The sequence below is a fragment of the Anomaloglossus baeobatrachus genome, chromosome 4 (genome assembly GCF_048569485.1).
Source record: "Anomaloglossus baeobatrachus isolate aAnoBae1 chromosome 4, aAnoBae1.hap1, whole genome shotgun sequence".
Classification (NCBI taxonomy): Eukaryota; Metazoa; Chordata; class Amphibia; order Anura; family Aromobatidae; genus Anomaloglossus; species Anomaloglossus baeobatrachus.
In genome coordinates this window covers 560587333-560610036 of record NC_134356.1, presented here as the reverse complement: position 1 = coordinate 560610036, position 22704 = coordinate 560587333, and the positions used below count along the sequence as shown (strand labels likewise).

At 43.2% G+C, this 22704-nt stretch overlaps 1 protein-coding gene across 1 annotated transcript in view; it reads left to right on the top strand.

Annotated features, from left to right (window-relative positions):
- The window catches only part of ADAMTS17 (ADAM metallopeptidase with thrombospondin type 1 motif 17), a 398711-nt gene that overhangs the window by 182903 nt on the left and 193104 nt on the right, over window positions 1-22704 (top strand). Inside the window, exons 9-10 of the mRNA XM_075342840.1 lie at window positions 5691-5831; window positions 17951-18101. Of these exons, the coding sequence (XP_075198955.1) occupies window positions 5691-5831; window positions 17951-18101 (292 nt within the window). The remainder of the gene's footprint in view (window positions 1-5690; window positions 5832-17950; window positions 18102-22704) is intronic.

Below are 22704 nucleotides of genomic sequence, written 5' to 3'. Positions count from 1 at the left end.
TCTGCTTTGTGGGCCTCCACCATTTTCATTTTCAGAGTGCTAGGTAGCTGCTTAAAAGAACCCATGGCTGCTGATTTTTGGCCCAAAGTTAGAGGAGGCTGGGTTTTTATGAAGCTGTAAAATTTGCATCACCTGACCTTTCCTAACAATGACAGCGAGCAAGCCAACCCTAATAGGTTAATTAAGGTCGGAAACCTTGGTCAACGTTATCGGAGCACACAAAACTCCAAAGGTGCCCAAACGTTTGCCCATTTGACTTTTTGTAATTTTTCAAATATAAAAGATGAAAATATATTTTTTTCTTTTTTCTAAAATACAAAGTAAATGTGTCATCTTTAACTTTATGCCTTTTAGGGTATGTGCCCACTATTAGAACTCACTACGTTCTGGACACAGTGAGTCCTGACCTGCGGGGCCACGCGTCTCCTCCGCAGGAGAACACAGCTGCTTGTACCCACGATCAGGGTTCAGTGCCTTGCAGTCTACTCGCTGTGTTCTCCCTACGGAGGAAGCATGCGTTTCCGCAGCAAACAAGTTACATGCTGCGGTCTGGAAAGACACCACATGCCAGTGTTTGCTTCAGAAAAACAAGCATAGTGGGCATGGGATTTCAAGAAATCTCATCCACTATGCTTGTACTGTACAACACTGTTTGAGACGCAGCTGAAGCTTGCTGTGTCCAAAACGCAGGAAACACTGATCATGGGCACGTATCCTTAGAGATCATTTCATCTTCAACTTGCTTAACTGCTCACAATAATCATAACTTTGACCAGGGGTGCCCAAACTTTTGCATGCCACTGTACTTAGAAGTTGATATATTTATTACAATGCTTTAATTAATTTAGTTTTCTGTATACAGACATTGGCTTATTTAAGGAAAGACCTCCAATGCAAAAACTCTGTGCACACATTCTCCAGTGGAAATTACAATGTATTCAATAAGATTAGTGAAAATAGAATATTTATTGCTATCATATATCACATTATGCCAAAGTCGCTTAATAAATGTTTTCTCCCAGGGTTTTGGTAAACCAAGTCTTCTATTGTTTCTTGGTTAAAAGTACAGCAACTGGAGAAGACAGGGTCTTGCAGCTCTAAGAACAAGAGCACCTGGCACTATGACTAATTCTAAGTGCAACCAAATAATCCAAAATACTCAATTCACAGGGTAAACTCGATATCCCTGAACTAGATTGACAGAAATATCCGGCAGCACTAGAAGAAGGAAGCCTGAAATGTGGGAATCTGTTAGCTGTTCTTAACTGAAGGATTATGGTTATGCACCCAACACTTTGCTCACTGAAATATCCACATCTTTCCAGATGGCCAGGGATTGAAAATTGAGTCAGAAAATCCATATTTTTTAATGGTGAAAATCAGAACAGGACTTTTCTACGATGCAATAACAGGAAAATATGCTAGAGGCCTGTATTAGCAATCCAGATCTTGTGTTGTAAAACCAGCAGTCGGTGTCACCTTTTATGAGAGTTTTTATTGATAGCATTCCTGAAATAGAGAAGAGCTGGGTTAGCCATTCACAGGCTGGTGGTGAGTCCGGATAGATCTGATTATATTGCCGAGGCTGCTAGAATACTGTCTGATATACATTTTTTTGGCCTATTGATGACAGTATACTAGCTGTATGTACTAAAACTTATAATAATTTCTTTTTGGAATCTTTTAAATGGAACCTGTCAGGTTAAAAAAAAGTTGTGTTATGGGGTTAATCTTTAGGTTAATAGCATTCTGAAGCGGATCAGCGCCGAAACTGAGAGTCCGCTGCCGGGAGAAATTAACTTTATCCCTTCTGGTAGCCTTGGGCTGTCGTTCATAGGCTTGCAGCTGGAATGGTTTCAGTCACCGCTCAGTGCATAGTCGGCCCCCGACACTGATTGACAACCACCTCTAATGCTAAGCTCAGAGACTCTGCATAGTGTACACTTTCTCACAGCTATCAGTGCACTCTACTCAAGCATACCCCATGAGAAACATTTGGAAGCTATTGAGTATTAACTACTTAAAGGCCAACTTATGCCACAACACAATGTTTTGCTTGAATGTTTTACATTTATTTCGTATAACAATATCTTTCAATTTAATTGCTTTTCAAAAAAAATCAGAGGTTGTACCATGGTTTGCAGATTTGCCTATTTATATGCAAAACTGTATATGGGGTTATCTGAGGAATACTTCATCTTTAACGTAACAACAAGCCACCTGCTCACAATGCATTACTGTATAGTTGCTACATTGACGATTTATTCTTCTTATGGATGAGTCTGTGGCTAGGGACTTTATCGGGGGACTCAACAACAATAAGTTTGGACTAACTTTCAGTTACCATTTTTCTGCAGCTAGAATCGAATTTTTATATTTAATGATGTCTTTTGACACTAACAGCCACATGTAAAATTGTACCTTTTTCAAAAAGGTCAATGCAAATTGATTTTCGAAGTGCAAATTACCCTACATGTCTCAGGAAAGTCCCATATGGTCAGGTCAAAAGAGTATGGAAGATTTGTACTAAAAGACATTTTCCATAAGCAGTCAGGAGTTTGGCAACAACGGTTTAAGAAAAACAACTATCCAATGAGACTCGTCAATGATGCACTGAAATAGCCAAAAAAGTAACACTTATCTTAGAGCCAAGAGAGTGATACATTCTATCTCTATACTGCCAACATATTTACAATTTAGATGGGACTTGGACAGACAATAAAGACTTTATAGAGTAATACATAATTTAATATACACTGAGACACATATAAGTTAGGCCATGGAGTAATTAGAGGTATCTTATCACACTGACATGTCCTGTGTAGTATATAAGGATAAGGCTGCACATCAAACTTAGATAATGGTATAATGCCTCAAGCATATGGAAAAAATATTGGAATATACAATGAAAAATGCTACTTGCTAATTTGAACATGTGAATAATGAATTGCATACCTGCCATGAATATTAGGAAAAAGGAGATATTTAGCAATCACATTGATCAATGTAACTGAGCCCCAAGACCTCGTCAAGGTATATCTCTATATTGGGGTCCCTAGCTCTGTGACCCTAACTGTGTGTCATCTCATTGCAATTAAAAACTGCTGTGGGTGGAGAGGGGTAACTAAGGACTTACTTATATAGGAGATGGAAAAAACATGGCCAAAAGGGGCGGAGCTGTGTTCACATTCAGAAAAAAACTACATATAATTCTGAATGTGAACACAGCGCCGCCCCTTTTGGCCATGTTTTTTCCATCTCCTATATAAGAAAGTCCTTAGTTACCCCTCTCCACCCACAGCAGTTTTTAATTGCAATGAGATGACACACAGTTAGGGTCACAGAGCTAGGGACCCCAATATAGAGATATACCTTGACGAGGTCTTGGGGCTCAGTTACATTGATCAATGCGATTGCTAAATATCTCCTTTTTCCTAATATTCATGGCAGGTATGCAATTCCTTATTCACATGTTCAAATTAGCAAGTAGCATTTTTCATTGTATATTCCAATATTTTTCCATATGCTTGAGGCATTATACCATTATCTAAGTTTGATGTGCAGCCTTATCCTTATATGGTATGTATTTTTTTGTCTTGCACTCATAATATATATATATATATATTAGTGCTCACTTCAGTTATCCTATTCAGTTATATGTAGTTTTTTTCTGAATGTGAACACAGCTCCGCCCCTTTTGGCCATGTTTTTTCCCATCTCCTATATAAGAAAGTCCTTAGTTACCCCTCTCCACCCACAGCAGTTTTTAATTGCAATGAGATGACACACAGTTAGGGTCACAGAGCTAGGGACCCCAATATAGAGATATACCTTGACGAGGTCTTGGGGCTCAGTTACATTGATCAATGCGATTGCTAAATATCTCCTTTTTCCTAATATTCATGGCAGGTATGCAATTCCTTATTCACATGTTCAAATTAGCAAGTAGCATTTTTCATTTTATATTCCAATATTTTTCCATATGCTTGAGGCATTATACCATTATCTAAGTTTGATGTGCAGCCTTATCCTTATATGGTATGTATTTTTTTGGCTTGCACTCATAATATATATATATATATTAGTGCTCACTTCAGTTATCCTATTCAGTTATATGTCCAGTGTAGTGACCCTATTCTAAGACAACATCTGTCCAAGAAACTTCATGTAACATTCAGAAGATAACTTACTCTTCTGAAATGTACCTGCCGGTTCCCAGTAGACTCCGAAAGGGTCAAGCAAAAAATCTTGGGGAGGAGGGGAGTCAGCTCCTATAAGTGTGAAATGTCAACAAATTCTTGAAGCAAACATAACACCATCTGTAAATAAGCTGAAGTTGAAAGGAGGATGGCTTTAACAAATGGATAATGATACTAAAAACATGTCAAAATCTACAATACACTACCGCAACAGGCACAAGCTGAGAGTTTTACAATGGCCCTCACAGTCCCAGGGGGGAACATTGAGGGATAGTGTGGGCATAGCCTTTTTTCAAATAAACTATTTTTTCCTGTGTATGTCCTTTTTTTTCCGTTTTACTTACTGGGTAAGTTATGGGGATGTCTAATAGATGTCTCTCCATTACTAATCCCTGGGCCTGATGCCAGCTGATATTACAGAGCTGACTTCAACCCCAAAAAATTATTACCTCGACTGCTACTGCACCAGGGCAATCGGAGAGATGCGGGCAAAGAGCCAGAATTGGTGCATGTAATGTAGTGCTCCAATTCTGGGGAGGGTACAGGCTTGTATTATTAGGCTTAGAAGGACCAAATAACCATGGGCCTTTCCCGACTGATAAAATCAGCCAGCAGCTCTCTGCTTTACTTTGGCTGGTTATCAAAAATAGGGGGGATCCCACGTCATTATTTTATTATTTATTTATTAGGTTAAAGAAGGCTAAAAACACCCTTTAGTGCCTTTCACATGTACAACCCTGCTGTAATCTAAGCTCTCTCTTCTACATCAACTCTCCCCGAACTGCTTCCAGAGGAGAATGTGCCAAGCATTGCGCCCTTGGGTCTTGTATAAGACCCGATGACACAATGCGGCCTGCCAATCACAGTAATGCCAGTAACCAACATGGCTATGGCATTACCATGATGGGCAGGCAATCCTCGCATGTTTACTAGCTGTCTAACAGCCGAGGCAGGGAATCAAGTATGACGCTCAAGCACCCGCGATACTCGATCAAGTTATGAGCGTTCCTGAGCACTCTGTTGCTCCATCGAGTATCCAGAAGTGCCGAGCACGCTCGATCATCATTACTAAGAACGAGAGTCCCCCTAATTCTCTTTTCTTAGTTAAGGAGTTGCTGCAGTGAATGGATACATCAGAAGTGGACTAGTGTGATAGAACTATACACATTTATGGGGAGTATTTGCACAGGCCTAAAATTGAATGGAAACAGGGACTAGAGGCCTTTTACTGATTGCACTCACATCGATCATACTTTTACAACATGTCTAGTTGACAGCTCATAAAAGTAAAAGATAAATTCTCATGGGACACCCCCTTTCACATTTACCTTTTTTAGTGCATACATTTAGCAGACCCATGTTAGTCATTTGAAAAATAACTAACCTTTAATGTAAATGTTCTCCATTGTGATGTGTGACAGATATTTAATACTGGCAACATTTGTTGTAAGATATGCATACTACTTCTGAGTGTATTTTCTTATTTTTCAGCATGGGTATGAGTCATGATGATGACCACCCAGCCTGTGCTGGGCGTTCACACATAATGTCCGGAGAGTGGATTAAAGGTCGCAGTCCAAGTGATCTATCATGGTCAACCTGTAGTCGTGAGGAGCTGGAGAACTTCCTGAAGTAAGTACTGAATACTCCTATACCAATATGTCCTTTCTTAGGCCGGTTTCACACTTGCGTTGTTTTGATGGAAACGGAATCCGTCACTAATGTAGTACAGTTCATTTATTTACAGTGAAAGAGCGACACCATGCTTCCTGCACTACCCGCATGTGTCCACATGGTGTCGCACTTACACTGTAAATAAATGAACTGTACTACATTAGTGACGGAGTCCGTTTGCGTCAAAACAACGCAAATGTGAAACCGGCCTTACCATTCCTCTTGCTTCCACATATCCTGGGCTATTTTTCTTTTTCACACTTTTTTTTTTTTTGCACTCCTCCAATGAACCATTAACTTTTTTTAATTTATGTATACTTGGCTGTATGAATGCTTGTTTTGTTTCTGGAAAAGTTGTAGTTTTAATTGATACTATTTTTTTTTATCAGATAATGTTCTAAATGTAAAATAATTTGGGCTGAAATACTGAAAAATATGCTGCTCATATTTTTAGGGGGGTTCAATTTAGCAGCTAAAAAAAGATAACGTAAAAAATATATATATTGATTTGTGTCACCATTTTTTAAAATCCATAACTGTTATTTTTTGACAGATGGTACTGCACGAAGCTGCATAAGTGCTTGTTTTTTGTAATTTTATTGATACAACTTTTGGGTACAAACTACATTTTTATCTCTTTTTTTACATTTTCGGGGAGGAAGCGTGGGACCCAAAAAAATGGCAATTCTAAAATGTTTTTCTCTGTTTTTCTATTTCATTTACTGGCCACATTCATTCATTTTTATATTGATAGATCTACAAATGTGTGAATACTAGTGATGGGTGGGTCCGAACTGTAAAATTCTGGATCCATGCGGTTTCAAAAATATCTGGGTTCCAGACCCAGGCCTGGAGTTCTCAGATAACTCCGGCTAATGATCGAGGTCTGGCAGCTTGGGGGAAAAAAACAATTAAAAGAAAGAAGGAATAATAAAGCAATCGCTCTTTACGTACCGAGTCCCCGGTGCAGCTATAACTGCGTTCGGGCCGCTCAATCTTCTTCCGGGGATGTTCATTATTGCTCATCCATATTCACTGCTTCCCACGGCAGTCCTGGCATATGTGATTGGTTGTAGTCAGACGCATCCCCAGCCTGTGTGACAGCGTCTAACTGTTTGCAATCACAGACCCTGTCTACGTGTCACTATCGTGGTATAAAATTAAATAAATCAATTGGCATAGGGTCCCACCGTATTATGATACCCAACACAGATAAAGCATATGTCTACAGGCTGCAGCCCCCACCCGTGCGCTTATCTTGGCTGTGTATAAAAATAAGAGGAACCGCATGCTGCTTTTTTTTTAACAAAATATTTAAACAAATAATTTTAAAAAGCAGTGTGCGGTCCCCCAGATTTTTGATACCAGCCATGATAAAGTCAGACACTTGAAGGCTGGTATTCTCAGGCTGGGAGACTCATGCATATTGGGCCCCCCAGCATAAAAATAGCAGCCTGCAGCCACCAAGGATTGTCGCATCCATGAGATGTGACAATCTAGTAACTTTACCAGGCTCTTTCCGATTGTCCTGGTGCGGTAGCAATCAGGGTAATAAGGGGATAATAACAGAATAACAGCCCACAACTGCCACTAAGGCCTAGATTAGTAATGGGAGGAATCTATTAAACTCCCCCTTTACTAATCTGTAATTGAAATTAAATAAAGACAAACACCAAAACAATCCTTTATTTGTAATATAATACAAAAAACCCCACAGTTTTTCACCAATTTATTAACCTGAAAAACACCCCGGTGCAACGTAATCCACATGAGGTCCCATGATGATTCCAGCTCTGCCACATCTGAAGTGACAGGGGGCGGTCATAGGACAATGACCGTCCACTGTGGGCTTCAAGCAGAGAATGAATGAGCCACACGGTTAGCGGTGACATCACTCAGGTTATTTGCGGTCATAGCTGGAGGTTCCCATGGTCCTACACCTGTGATCCCAGGTAGCTTCATCTCAGGTGACCTCAGTAAAGTCAGTAACTTTGTAGCGCGGAGAGCTTAATTAACAATTTATGGGGTGAATGCCGCCAGAAGGACAAGCTGGGTAGAACTTATGGGCACTAGGTTGGCATGTTTACAGTACTCTAGAAAAAAAATCAGTGTGGATGTTACAAAATATATTCTAATTAAAGAAATATGGCACTCAGCAAACGTACAGTGCCAGGATAGGGTCCCAATCCTTAGTATAAATCCTCAAAAAGAATCCGGCACTCAAAAAAGGATGCGTGGTAACAGGTGCTTTATTATAACTCAGCGTGTGAACATGTGTTTACAAGGAGTATATTTGACGTTTCGGTCTTTTAAAAGGACCTTCGTCAGAGTCACACTGTACAGTAAAGAAAAGAAAAAATATACATCATGTATGTGAAAAACATTCACCAATAATAAAGTCCAAAATTAATATATAGAATTTTGTAAGTATATAAATATATATATGATACAATTATCAAAATACATCAAAGTCTATTAGTGGATAGACCAGTAGGAGGGATGAAAAAAAACAAAAAGAATGAATAAAAAAATATAATAAAAAAATAATAAAAAAAATAAAAATATAAGCTACACTCTGGACCTTAATTGTACATACATATATGTATAAACACATATACTCCAGCTAAAGAACATCATGAGACAGCATGAAGAAAATAAATCAAGGGGATCATTTGTGCAGCAAGAGGTCCTATGCAATATAAATGAGACCATTATTCTCTCTTTTAAGGCAATATTCCAGACATCAGGGCCAAGTCTAAGAGAAAGGAAGCAAAGTGCAAATATAAAACATAATATATATAGATAAACAGTTCATCTTACCAGAGTTTAATCAAAGGCGGTGCATTCACAGATTCTGTATATTAATTTTGGACTTTATTATTGGTGAATGTTTTTCACATACATGATGTATATTTTTTCTTTTCTTTACTGTACAGTGTGACTCTGATGAAGGTCGTATTAAAAGACCGAAACGTCAAATATACTCCTTGTAAACACATGTTCACACGCTGAATTATAATAAAGCACCTGTTACCACGCATCCTTGTTTGAGTTCTGGATTCTTTTTGAGGATGTTACAAAATAGTTACTGCAGTTGTAGATGAATTCATTGAGGGATGCAATTTCTTCAATGGAGTCACTTTCTTTTTTTTTTTTTTTTTTTTGCTGTTCTGGCACCTTAGGGGCTCTGCAAATGTTGCCCGCAAAATATGTGCTCAAATAGCGCTCCTTCCTTTTCAGCCCTGACGCGTGACCAAAAAGTAGTTTCAGAAGACATATACGGCATCACTGTGTTTGGAAAAAATAGTGCAATAAATTATGGGGTCCAGTTTCCCCTTTTAACCCTTGTGTAACTGACAAATATGCAGCTAGTAAAAAAAAAAAAATCCTCTTCATTTTTCCTCTTCCCACTGTTAAAAAATTCTGTAATGCACCTATGGGTTCAAAATAATCACTACACCCCTAGATGAATTCCTTCAGCAGATATGTTTCAATGTTTCCTATATGAAAAGCCAAGTGGCGCTCCTACCCATCCGAACCCCGCTTTATGCTCAAACAGCAATGTACAACCAGATATGGGGTACTGCCACATTCGGTAAAAACTGCATAAAAATTGTCCTGTCCGTTTTCTTCTATTACTCATCATGTAACATACAAATTTGGTGCTAAAACAGTATTTTAATGGGAAAAATAGATTTTTGTTTATTTTTACACATATGTGTTATAAAGTTTTGTGAATCACTTGTAAATTAGAAATTCTCAGTACACCTCCCAATGAATTCCTGTAAGAATTTGGTTTATAAAATGGGGTCACTTGTGAGGGTTTCTGTGGTTTTGGCACATCAGGGGCTCTACAATTGTGACACGGTATCCGCAAAGTATTCCAGACAAAAAATAAAATAGCGCTCTTTCTTTTCCGAGCCCTGCCATATGCCAAAACAGCAGTTTTCAACCACATATAGGGTATCATCGCGTTCTGGAGAAATTGTTTAAGAAATTATGCTGTCAGTTTTTTCCTATTATCCATCATGAAAATTACAAATTTAGGGCTAAAAATTACAAATTTAAAGGAAAAAAAATAATATTTTTTGTTTTCACATCTACTTTTTAAAAAGTTTAGTTTCCAAAATGGGGTCACTTAAGGGGGGTGTTACGGAGGGCTATCTGATAAGAACCTAAAGGAGTATCAGACAGTCAGGGTCCACCGTGCAAAGACTCTGCTGCAGACTATGGCAGAGTGCAATACCTCTGTTAACTCACAGAAGGATATAATAAGTAAGTAAAGCAATTCCTCCCTTACTTGGAGGGTGTGTGGAATGATCTCTGTTAATAATCACAGAGACAAATGCAATGTGTGCAAAATGGCACCTACCTAGGTCCGCTCTTCTAGTGGTGCAAAAGAGACGAACAGCAGCTTAAGCCGCACAAAGCTCCTACCTGCGTTCGCTCCACTAGTGTGCGAGGACACGAACCACTAGATATGGCACCTGCCTAGGTCCGCTCTTCTAGTGGTGCAAAAGAGACGAACAGCAGCGTAAGCCGCACAAAGCTCCTACCTCTGTTCGCTCCCCTAGTGTGCGAGGATACGAACAACTGCCAGACGCAGTATAAGGAACGTTACCCTAGCGGCAACGTCCACCTACGAGTAGAATCACAAGGCCCAGCCAGACCATGTGCCTCAGGCACCTGCCTATGTCCGCTCCCCTAAGAGGTAAGGATACGGACAGCAGCCGAAGCTGTAAGGTATAAGAACGCTACCCTGCCGGTAGCGCTCACCTAGCATAGACAGAGGAATGCCTAGAGGAACGCGCACAGAGCGTCTACTCATATGCATGAACCAAGAGGACTCAGCACCATGCGGCGTGTGTCAGGGTCTTATATAGACTCTGTGCCTCATCCAAGATGGAGGACACCAGAGCCAATCCGCTGCCAGAACGACAGGAGTGACGTCATGCTGGCCTATCACCGAGCAAGCCGTCACAAGCACATGACCAGCGACCAATCGGCATAGAAGGTGTCAGAGACATGTGACCTCGTGTCAGCGATGATGTCACCCGCACATGTGCAATGGCTCCAAAATTGGACTTAGTCTCCGGCGCTCGCACATGTGCAGTAGCAAGAAATCTGGACTTAGTCTCCAGCGCTCGCACATGTGCAGTAGCAAGAAATCTGGACTTAGTCTCCAGCGCTCGCACATGTGCAGTAGCAAGAAATCTGGACATAGTCTCCAGTGCTCGCAGCAACCGTAACAGTACCTCCCCCTCAAGGGCCCCCCTCCCGGCGACGCAGGTAATTGGCAACTAAGTCGGGAGCATGGACAGCCTCCTCAGGCTCCCAAGAGCGATGTTCCGGGCCATAGCCCTCCCAATCTATCAAGAAGAACCTGCGTCCTCTAACCATCTTAGAACCAACTATGGCTCGTACCTCATAGCTAGAGCGAGAGGAATCAGAGGCAGGAGAGTGCACTTCACGAGCGTGAGGTAAAATAGCCGGCTTTAGCAGTGAGACATGGAATTTATCATGAATCCTAAGATGGACAGGTAACTTCAATTGATAGACTACAGGATTTACCTGTCGAAGAACCTCATAAGGACCCAGGAAGCGAGGAGCAAATTTGACAGAGCTCACTCTAAGTCTCACGTGTTTTGCAGAGAGCCACACAAAGTCCCCTGGAGAAAAGACAGGAGCCGGGCGACGAAACCGATCGGACACCGTCTTCATACGGTCCTTAGCTGCTTGGATCGACTCTTGAGTCCGATCCCAAACCTCTCTGGCATTAGTTGCCCAGTCGGCCACAAGAGGAGGAGGTGCAGCGGCGGGAAACGGTACCGGTACCCCAGGGTGTTGCCCATTATTGAGTACGAACGGTGTCTGCCCAGTGGCCTCAGCCAGCGAATTGTTAAGGGCAAATTCTGCCCAGGGTAGGAGGGAGGACCAGTTATCGTGGTTCTCAGCAACAAAGTGTCGAAGGTATATAATCATAGATTGATTGGTACGTTCAACCAAACCATTAGTCTCCGGATGGTATGCCGAAGAGAGATTCAACTCAATTTGCAGAAGGCTACAAAGATCTCGCCAGAAACGGGAAGTAAATTGTGGGCCTCTATCACAAATGATACGATCTGGCATCCCGTGAAGCCTAAAGACATGCTTGAGGAATAGTTTGGCTAGTACCCTGGAAGATGGGATTCTCGATAACGGTACGAGATGAACCATCCGGGAGAAATGGTCCGTAATGACCCACACAAATCTATGTCCCTGTGAACATGGAAGATCACCTACAAAGTCCATGCCTACCACCTCCCATGGTCTATCTGGCACTGGTAAAGGATGCAAGAGCCCAGCCGGTCTCTGCCGTAATGGACGGTTGCGAGCACACGAGTAGCAGGAACCGACATATCTCTTGACGTGGCTGGCTAAGTGTGGCCACCAATACCACCTCTCCAGTAACTCTCGTGTCCGCCTAATACCAAAATGCCCACCCACCTTTGAGGTGTGGGCCCATGACAGTATATCATTCTGTCGATCAGGCGGAACAAAGGTCTTGCCCGGTGGGATTTGGTCTAACGTCACAGGGGAGAGCGTATGAAAAACCCTGGAGGGAAGGATAAGACGAGGTTCGTCAATCTCTTCCTGGGTAGAAAGCATAGAGCGAGACAGGGCGTCTGCCTTGTTATTCTTACTCCCAGACAAATAGTTGATGGAGAAGTGAAAGCGGGAGAAAAACAAGGACCAGCGGGCTTGGCGAGGATTCAGACGCTGAGCGGTTTGTAAGTACGTCAGATTCTTATGGTCTGTATAGACCTGGAAAGGATGTTTCGCTCCTTCCAGCAAGTGACGCCACTCCTCCAAGGCTAATCTCAAGGCGAGCAGTTCCCTATCCCCAATGGTATAGTTTCTCTCTGCCAGTGAAAAGGTTTTAGCAAAGAAGAAACACGGCCTTTTTCTACCTGCACCGTTCTTTTGATACAAGACCGCACCAGCACCCACTGAAGAGGCATCAACCTCTAAGAGGAAGGGCTTACTCTCATCGGGTCTTTGAAGAACGGGAGCAGTTGAAAAGTGTCTTTTTACTGCCTCAAAAGCCTGAGATGTCTCAGTAGACCAGGCTTTGGGATTAGCACCTTTCTTAGTCAAGGCCACCAAAGGGGCCACCAAAGTAGAAAAATGGGGTATGAACTGCCTGTAATAATTTATGAATCCTAAGAAGCGTTGCACCGCCTTCAAGGAATGAGGTTCGGACCATTGCAGGACAGCAGAGAGCTTCGCAGGATCCATAGCCAGACCCTCTTGTGAGATAATGTAACCCAAAAAAGGCAATGAGGACTGCTCGAATACACATTTCTCGAGTTTAGCAAACAATGAGTGCTCCCTTAAACGGGAAAGGACACGAACGACATCCTGACGATGAGTCTCCAGATCAGGAGAAAAAATCAGGATGTCGTCCAGATACACCACTACTGAGGATAACAGTAAATCCCTGAACACATCGTTTACGAAGTCCTGAAATACTGCGGGTGCATTACATAACCCAAAAGGCATGACGAGGTATTCATAGTGACCGTCTCGGGTGTTAAAAGCGGTCTTCCATTCGTCACCCTTTCGAATTCGTACCAAGTTATACGCACCCCGCAGATCCAACTTCGTAAAAACTTGAGCTCCTCTCAGTCTGTCAAAGAGCTCCTAAATTAAAGGTAATGGGTATTTGTTCTTTATTGTGATTGCGTTGAGACCCCTGTAATCTATGCAGGGACGCAAATCACCCTCTTTCTTCCGAACAAAGAAAAACCCAGCTCCCGCGGGAGAGACAGACTTACGAATGAACCCCTTCTCTAAGCTCTCTCTTATATAGGTCGACATGGCCTCCGACTCAGGTATCGACAGGGGGTAAACCCTGCCTTTAGGTGGAACCGAACCTGGGATAAGGTCTATGGCACAGTCATACGGCCTATGGGGTGGAAGAACCTCAGCACCCTGTTTGGAGAACACGTCAGCGAAATCCAAATAGGGTGTAGGTATGGGAGGGAGATCAGTTGATGCAACCGCAACGACCTTAGGTGGTAAGGGAAGACATCGGGACTGACATTTCGAACCCCAACTAATAATGCTGTCAGACTCCCAGTCAATGTGAGGAGCATGAGTCCGAAGCCATGGAAGGCCCAGAAGGACGTCGTCTATACCCTCAGGCAAAACAAGAAAAGAAATCTCCTCTATGTGACCCTGAGACAGGGAAAGGCGCAAGGGAACTGTCCTCAATGTAATGGAGTCAGACAACATAGTTCCATTAACAACACGGACAGGAATAGGCGCATCTAACATGATAGAGGGAATATTGTGTCCCTTTACAAATCCTGAGGACACAAAAATCCCGTCAGCTCCGGAATCCACAAAAGCCATAATAGGCCATGTATTTTCAGATAACGAGAGCTGACCTGGGATACAACACTTAGAGGGTGCAGAAGACGTCTCTAGTAACCCCCCTCTAATGGTTACTAGGCCAGGGAGTTTCCCTGATGACTAGGACACTTGTTGGCATAGTGCCCAGCCTGACGACATACGTAACATATAGGAGGACCAGACTTGCGTAGTCTGGAGAACGTATGACCTAACTCCATAGGAGTGGGAGATGTTTCAGATGCTGAGGAAGATGGTAGTGGACCCTCAACAACTGGAATAGCCCGATGCTTAGGGCGTGAGGAAGAGACCTCGAGTCTACGTTCCTTATGGCGTACATCGATCCTCGTTGCTACTGTGATCAAGTCCTCCAGAGAAGCAGGGACCTCACGAGTAGCAAGGGCATCCTTGACATAGCCTGCCAACCCTCTCCAGAAGATAGGAATCAACACCTTCTCTGGCCAATCTAGTTCTGCCACCAGAGTTCTAAAAGCAATGGCATAAGAACTAGTGGATAACGAACCCTGAGATAGATCTAACAGTCTCAGGGCCGCATCATGGGTAACCTGCGGACCCATGAATACCGCCTTAAGAGCATCAAGAAAGTCTTGATGTCTCAGAGTAACCACATCAGAGCGCTCCCATAGGGGAGTCGCCCATTCTAAGGCTTTGTCCTGAAGTAAGGAGATGATAAAGCCTACTCTGGACCTCTCCGTAGAGAAGCGAGAAGAGTTGACCTCTAGGTGTATCTGACACTGACTAATGAAACCACGACATGATCTGGCATCGCCAGAATATCTGTTTGGCAGAGCAAGTCGAGGATCATGTGCAGATGTCACCATGGTCTGAGGTTTATCCTCTATACTCTTGAGCCGTGACTCAAGTACTTGTATGTAACGGTGTAACTGCTGATATTCTGCCATAACTGCCAGACCCTTGGCTCAGTCCTAATGTTACGGAGGGCTATCTGATAAGAACCTAAAGGAGTATCAGACAGTCAGGGTCCACCGTGCAAAGACTCTGCTGCAGACTATGGCAGAGTGCAATACCTCTGTTAACTCACAGAAGGATATAATAAGTAAGTAAAGCAATTCCTCCCTTACTTGGAGGGTGTGTGGAATGATCTCTGTTAATAATCACAGAGACAAATGCAATGTGTGCAAAAAGTCACCTACCTAGGTCCGCTCTTCTAGTGGTGCAAAAGAGACGAACAGCAGCGTAAGCCGCACAAAGCTCCTACCTGCGTTCGCTCCACTAGTGTGCGAGGACACGAACCACTAGATATGGCACCTGCCTAGGTCCGCTCTTCTAGTGGTGCAAAAGAGACGAACAGCAGCGTAAGCCGCACAAAGCTCCTACCTCTGTTCGCTCCCCTAGTGTGCGAGGATACGAACAACTGCCAGACGCAGTATAAGGAACGTTACCCTAGCGGCAACGTCCACCTACGAGTAGAATCACAAGGCCCAGCCAGACCATGTGCCTCAGGCACCTGCCTATGTCCGCTCCCCTAAGAGGTAAGGATACGGACAGCAGCCGAAGCTGTAAGGTATAAGAACGCTACCCTGCCGGTAGCGCTCACCTAGCATAGACAGAGGAATGCCTAGAGGAACGCGCACAGAGCGTCTACTCATATGCATGAACCAAGAGGACTGAGCACCATGCGGCGTGTGTCAGGGTCTTATATAGACTCTGTGCCTCATCCAAGATGGAGGACACCAGAGCCAATCCGCTGCCAGAACGACAGGAGTGACGTCATGCTGGCCTATCACCGAGCAAGCCGTCACAAGCACATGACCAGCGACCAATCGGCATAGAAGGTGTCAGAGACATGTGACCTCGTGTCAGCGATGATGTCACCCGCACATGTGCAATGGCTCCAAAATTGGACTTAGTCTCCGGCGCTCGCACATGTGCAGTAGCAAGAAATCTGGACTTAGTCTCCAGCGCTCGCACATGTGCAGTAGCAAGAAATCTGGACTTAGTCTCCAGCGCTCGCACATGTGCAGTAGCAAGAAATCTGGACATAGTCTCCAGTGCTCGCAGCAACCGTAACAGTGGGTTTCTGCTATTTTGGTAGCTCAAGAGCTCTGCAAATGAGACATGGTGTCTTGATATTCCAAATACCAAATGTTGCTTCTTTCCTTCCGATATCTGTCATTTGTCCAAACAGAACTATTTGACTACATTTTGGGTGTTGCCATCCTTAGAAGAAAGTGGGTAAAAAACTATAGGGTCCACTTTTTCATGTTTTCTCTTGTGAAAGCGGATTATTTTGGGGCTAAACAAACGTTTTCGTGAAAAAAAAATTAACATTTTCAATGACTACCTAATGTTATCAAATTCTGTGTAGTACCTATAGGCTCAAAATGCTCACTATATACCTGAATAAAATACTTCAGGATTGTAGTTTCCAAAATGGGGTCATGTGTGGGGGTTTGTGCTGCTAAGCTGTGTTTACACACTGCAACATCGCAAAGGACATCGCTGTAACGTCACCGGTTTTGTGACGTAACAGCGACCTCCCTAAGTCTCTGTTGAGTCGCTGGTGAGCTGTCAAACAGGCAAACCTGGCCAACAACGAAACAGCGATCCGGACCTGCAGAGCGACCTAGCTGGTTGTTGGGGACGTTGATAAGCAGCTTTTTGAAAGGGAAGTTGCTAACAAAGTCGCTGCAAAGTCTTTCACACACTGAAACTTTGTAGCGATGCATGCTGCACAGCGGGAAACAAAGGACCTAGGAATGGTCCTGAACGATTTGTAGCGATCAGCAACTTCACAGCAGGGGCCAGGTCGCTGATGTGTTTCACACACTGCAACATCGCAAACAACATCGCTATTGCGTCACAAAATCGGTGACGTTACAGCGATGTCGTTTGAGATGTTGCAGTGTGTAAACCCACCTCTAAGGTTTAGGTACCAAGGTTTACCATGGTTTAGGTACCATGCAAATACGACAAGGTACCCACTATCTATTTCAAACAAAATTGTGTTCCAAGATTCAAATGGTGCTCCTTTCCTTTCGAGTTCTGCCGGTTATGCATACAGAATTTTCTGACTAAGTGGGGTATCGGCGCGCTCAGCAGGAACTGGGTGACAAATTGTGGGATCTATTTTCTCATGCTAGGCCCTTCAAAGTCTGTTTAAATCTGAATAGTTCCCTAAAGAAATAGGTTTTGTAGATTTCTTGAAAAAAAAAAAATGAGAAATTGCTTCTAAACTTTTAACCCTTCTAACATCTGAACAAACTAAAGCGACGTTGGAAAACTGATGCAAATGTAAAGTAGATATAAGGGAAATAATACTAATTATTTTGTACAGTATGACTAACTGGTTTAATGATATAAAAATTGAAAGTTTGAAAATTGCAAAATATTCTAAATTTTCAACATAATTCCGATATTTTTACAAATAAACACAAAAATTGTCTGTCTAATTTTACTACTAACATAAAGTACAATGTGTCATGAAAGAAGATCCTCAGAATCAGTGGGATTTGTTGAAGCGTTCCAGAGTTATTACCACATAAACTGACACTGGTCAGATTTCCAAAATTTGGCTTGCTCATGAAGGTGAAAATTGGCTCGGTCATTAAGCGGTTATTACTGGTATTTTCCACCTTAGACTTTGTATGCTGATCGTATTGTATTGTGCTGAACCTCACAGTCATTTGTATTTCATACAGGTCCAAAGTGAGCTCATGTCTGCAAGTGACAGACCCTCGCAGTCATCATGCCGTCAGGCTTCCCCACAAGCTGCCCGGGATGCATTATAGTGCCAGTGAGCAATGCCAGATCCTGTTTGGCAGCAACGCCACCTTCTGCAAAAACATGGAGGTGAGAGAGTAAAGGAAGGGGGCCATGGAACTTCTGGTCAGTAACTGTTGTTGTAGTGACATGCTTTATACATTGTCGTTTCACTTCTCCACCGGTCTTATTATGTGCTGGCTCCCATTTATGCGTTCTTGTCCTACTATTCTGAACTGGTTTACTGTGTTATAGCAGACATTTCGTAAAAAAAAAAAAGGAACTGTAGTATAAAAAAAACCTTCTGTGAGTCAACGGTTGATGACTATTTAGGTAGCAATATGGGCCCTGGTATTTTGTGGTATTTGACCACATAAGAAGACAACAGTATTCTAAGTGGCAGATGGTGCGCTGTTATATTTTGGCATTGTGGTTCAGACTTTTCCAGTAATAATGGCTCCCACACTGCTCCTTCTCTTCTTTCCTTAGTAATCCCTTCTTGTTTGCAGTCGTACTTCCCCAATCTCAGTAATTTTCCCTTTATCCTAGCGTGAGGTGCTCCAAGAGACTAGAATCAAGAATCCAACTTTACAAGTTACCTTACCTCCACAAGCGGCACAGTCTTCTTCATAATCTTTGTAAAGATTACAGCAGTACTTTCCTAAACTTAATGCGGTCGTCCAACCTGGGACATTTCTGGCATATAGGCAGGATTTGCTATAAATGCATGAGAGGGCATGACCCTACTGGGATCTGCTACGGTCTAAAAATTTGCACCTCACTGTAAGGGTATGTCTGCACGCTGCGTTTTTGATTTGACAAAAAAAATGCACCCTCTGCAGACTTGACAACTGTAAACTCTGTGTTTGACAAGAAACGTATCCAAAAAGCATGCGTTTTGGATGCCTTTTCAATGCGTTTTTGTCACTGCATTTTTAAAGGAGAAATAAAATATGATAGGATAAGTGATCGCTTCAATAGATGATAGATAGAAAAAAATAGATAGAAAGAACATATAGAATATATAGAATAGATAAGAAAGAACAGGTAGAATAGATAAAAAGAAATACCAGAATAGCCTTATAGAGGGATAGCCAGGTTGGACAGCTGTTTGTTTTTTTTTTTTAATTTTTGGAGGTAAAAAAATGACGTGGGTTCCCCCCCCATTTTTCATATCCATCACCGGAACAGCAGCAGCTGCATGCTGCAACCCTCACCTGTCTGCTGTACCTTGGCTGTTTATAAAAAACAGAAGGGATCCCACTTTTTTTTAATTATTTTATTTATTTTTAAAATGACGTGGGGTCCCCCCCATTTTTCTAAAACCAGCCAAGGTGCAGCAGACATCTTCGGGCTAATATTATTAGGGTGGGAAGGACCATCGTTATTTGGCCCTTTCCAGCCTAACAATAGCAGCCCACAGCCGCCCCAGAAGTGGCGCATCCATAAGATGCACCAATTCTGGCGCTGCACCAGGCTCTTCCCGTTGCCCTCGTGCGGTGGCAATCGGGGTAATAATAATAATAAGCCCCCCCACCAGATCTGTATGCCCCTAGCCCCCCAACCAGAACTGTATGCCTCCAGCCCCCCTAGAACTGTATGCCTCCAGCCCCCCACCAGATCTGTATGCCTCCTGCCCCTCCATCAGATCTGTATACCTCCAGTCCCCCACCAGATCTGTATGCCCCCAGCCCCCCCCCACCAGATCTGTATGCCCCCAGCCCCCCCACCAGATCTGTATGCCCCCAGCCCCCCCACCAGATCTGTATGCCTCCAGCCCCCCCACCAGATCTGTATGCCTGCAGCCCCCTCTACCAGATATGTATGCCTGCAGCCCCCCCACCAGATCTTTATGCCCCCAGCCCCCCCCCACCAGATCTGTATGGCTCCAGCCCCCCCCCCAGATCTGTATGCCTGCAGCCCCCTCTACCAGATATATATATTTGCAGCCCCGCCACCAGATCTGTATGCCCCCAGCCCCCCCATGAGCTTTGTATACCCCCAGCCCCCCATGAACTTTGTATGCCCCCAGCCCCCCATGAGATCTGTATGCCCCCAGCCCCCCACGAGATCTGTATACCCCCAGCCCCCCAATGAACTTTGTATGCCCCCAGCCCCCCACGAGATCTGTATGCCCCCAGCCCCCCACGAGATCTGTATGCCCCCAGCCCCCCACCAGATCTGTATGCCCCCAGCCCCCCGCCAGATCTGTACGCCCCCACCCCCCCACCAGATCTGTATGCCCCCAGCCCTCCCCACCGGATCTGTATGCCCCCCACCAGATCTGTATGCCTCTAGCCCCCCCCACCAGATCTGTATGCCTCTAGCCCCCCCACCAAATCTGTATGCCTCTAGCCCCCCCACCAAATCTGTATGCCTCTAGCCCCCCCCACCAGATCTGCATGCCTCTAGCCCCCCCGATCAGTATGCCTCCAGCCCCCCTACCAGATCTGTATGCCTCCAGCCCCCCCCCACCAAATCTGTATGCCACCAGCCCCACTCACCACTGCTTCTGTCAGCACGACTAAGCATAGACAGATGTTTATTCCACCGCCTATTTCTAGTTATAAATAACTAGCTGTAATACCTAGGTGCTGCCCAGGATAGTGTCTGTCTCGGTGTGTCTGTCTCTTTCCCCGGTCTGTCTCTTTCCCCGGTCTGTCTCTTTCCCCGGTCTGTCTCTTTCCCCGGTCTGTCTCTTTCCCCGGTTTGTCTCTTTCCCCGGTCTGTCTCTTTCCCCGGTTTGTCTCTTTCCCCGGTTTGTCTCTTTCCCCGGTCTGTCTCTTTCCCCGGTCTGTCTCTTTCCCCGGTTTGTCTCTTTCCCCGGTTTGTCTCTTTCCCCGGTTTGTCTCTTTCCCCGGTTTGTCTCTTTCCCCGGTTTGTCTCTTTCCCCGGTTTGTCTCTTTCCCCGGTTTGTCTCTTTCCCCGGTTTGTCTCTTTCCCCGGTCTGTCTCTTTCCCCGGTCTGTCTCTTTCCCCGGTCTGTCTCTTTCCCCGGTCTGTCTCTTTCCCCGGTCTGTCTCTTTCCCTGACTCTGTCTCTTTTCCTGACTCTGTCTCTTTCCCTGACTCTGTCTCTTTCCCTGACTCTGTCTCTTTCCCTGTCTCTGTTTCTTTCCCTGTCTGCCTCTTACTGTCTGTCTCTATCCGTCTCCCCACAGACACCTTATTACCTCACACATAAGCTTCTTATACTAACAATTTATTTTATTCATATAGCAACCAATCACAGCTCCCATTAATAACCTAATAGCTCGCAGCTCCATTGACTTTAATGGAGGCAGGGTTTTTTGGGGAGTAACTGTAAAGCGCAGGGTTAAATTTTCACATCAAAACATAGTATATATATATATATATATATATATATACACACACACACACACACACACACACACACACACACACACACACACACACACTCAGATTTATATATTTGATGTTGGTTCCTAATAGACCTGAAGTGGGAAAGGTTTATTCTGATTTAATGTCAGATATTGAGAAAAACATGCAGATGTATCTTTTAAGATAGGGTGTACATATAGTTGAAACCAGAAGTTTACATACACTACCATAGAGTAGATTTAGTGAGGGCCATGGACCTGCTGTTCACAAGTTTCTCCAATCCTTAGTTGTAAGGCTGCAGGATATCTTGGATACAGTAATTTGTTTTTCTAAAATTACTACCAGCAATGTGTTTGCATTTATCCTCCCACGTCACAAGCTGATGTGCCATGGAGTTCTGTGATTTCTTAATTAAAGATACAAATAACTGCTGCAGTAATGTTCTTGTGGGTAATGAAAGAATATTTTTTTTTTTTGCCTGGTTGTGTCTGTATGTTATGTTTTCTTTTTTTGTTTTTGCTTGTGTTGTATTTTTATTATTACTTCATACTGGCAGAACGCTAAAGAAAATAAAACATCCAGATACTTAGAGGAATAAGAACACGTCGAGTTAAGTTGTTTTTTTTTTTTTGTTAAAATGTTGGCATATCAATATTTCAACATAATTCACACAATATATTTATATGGTGAAATGCAATCATTGAAAAACCTCAAAATGCAATACAGACGGACTGAGTCTTGTATATTAATTACGAAAAAAACCTCAGAATCTAATAAAATATATTATCTTTATTGGAATTTATTTAAAATATTGACACCCAGTGCTAGTGAACACAAGTACAGGGACAGTAGAGGGGAACAAAAGTCTATAAAATTTGGTCTGGACAAACAGGGCCAATTTAGAGTTATATGACATGTTTGCAAAAACGATACTGCTCAGAATTGAAATGCCACACCAATAAGGTAATGTGATGGAATTATGGAATTCACAGGATCAATCGATAAGTTAATGATATGCAAATGATGAAAAAATTCAAACAAAAATTTCAAAACATTTTGAGTTTTTAACATTTTAAGAGTTTAAATGCCATATGCAAAAATCCCCGCACTTATCCTTGGCTATCAGTGAAGATATTAATGGTTGTCTGAGGAATGTTCTGCCACTTTGACAGCACTTAGGCACAGAAATCAAGATCCACTGCTGGAAGCTCTCGCTGCAGTTTCTGATGAAAGACAATCTAGTCATCTCTCTAAAGAAGCTATTTTAATATTCTATAGGGACATTCGCTACACAAATAGTCCTGTTTACACTTAAATGGGTGTTCTTAAAGGCCCAGTCACACACAACGACTT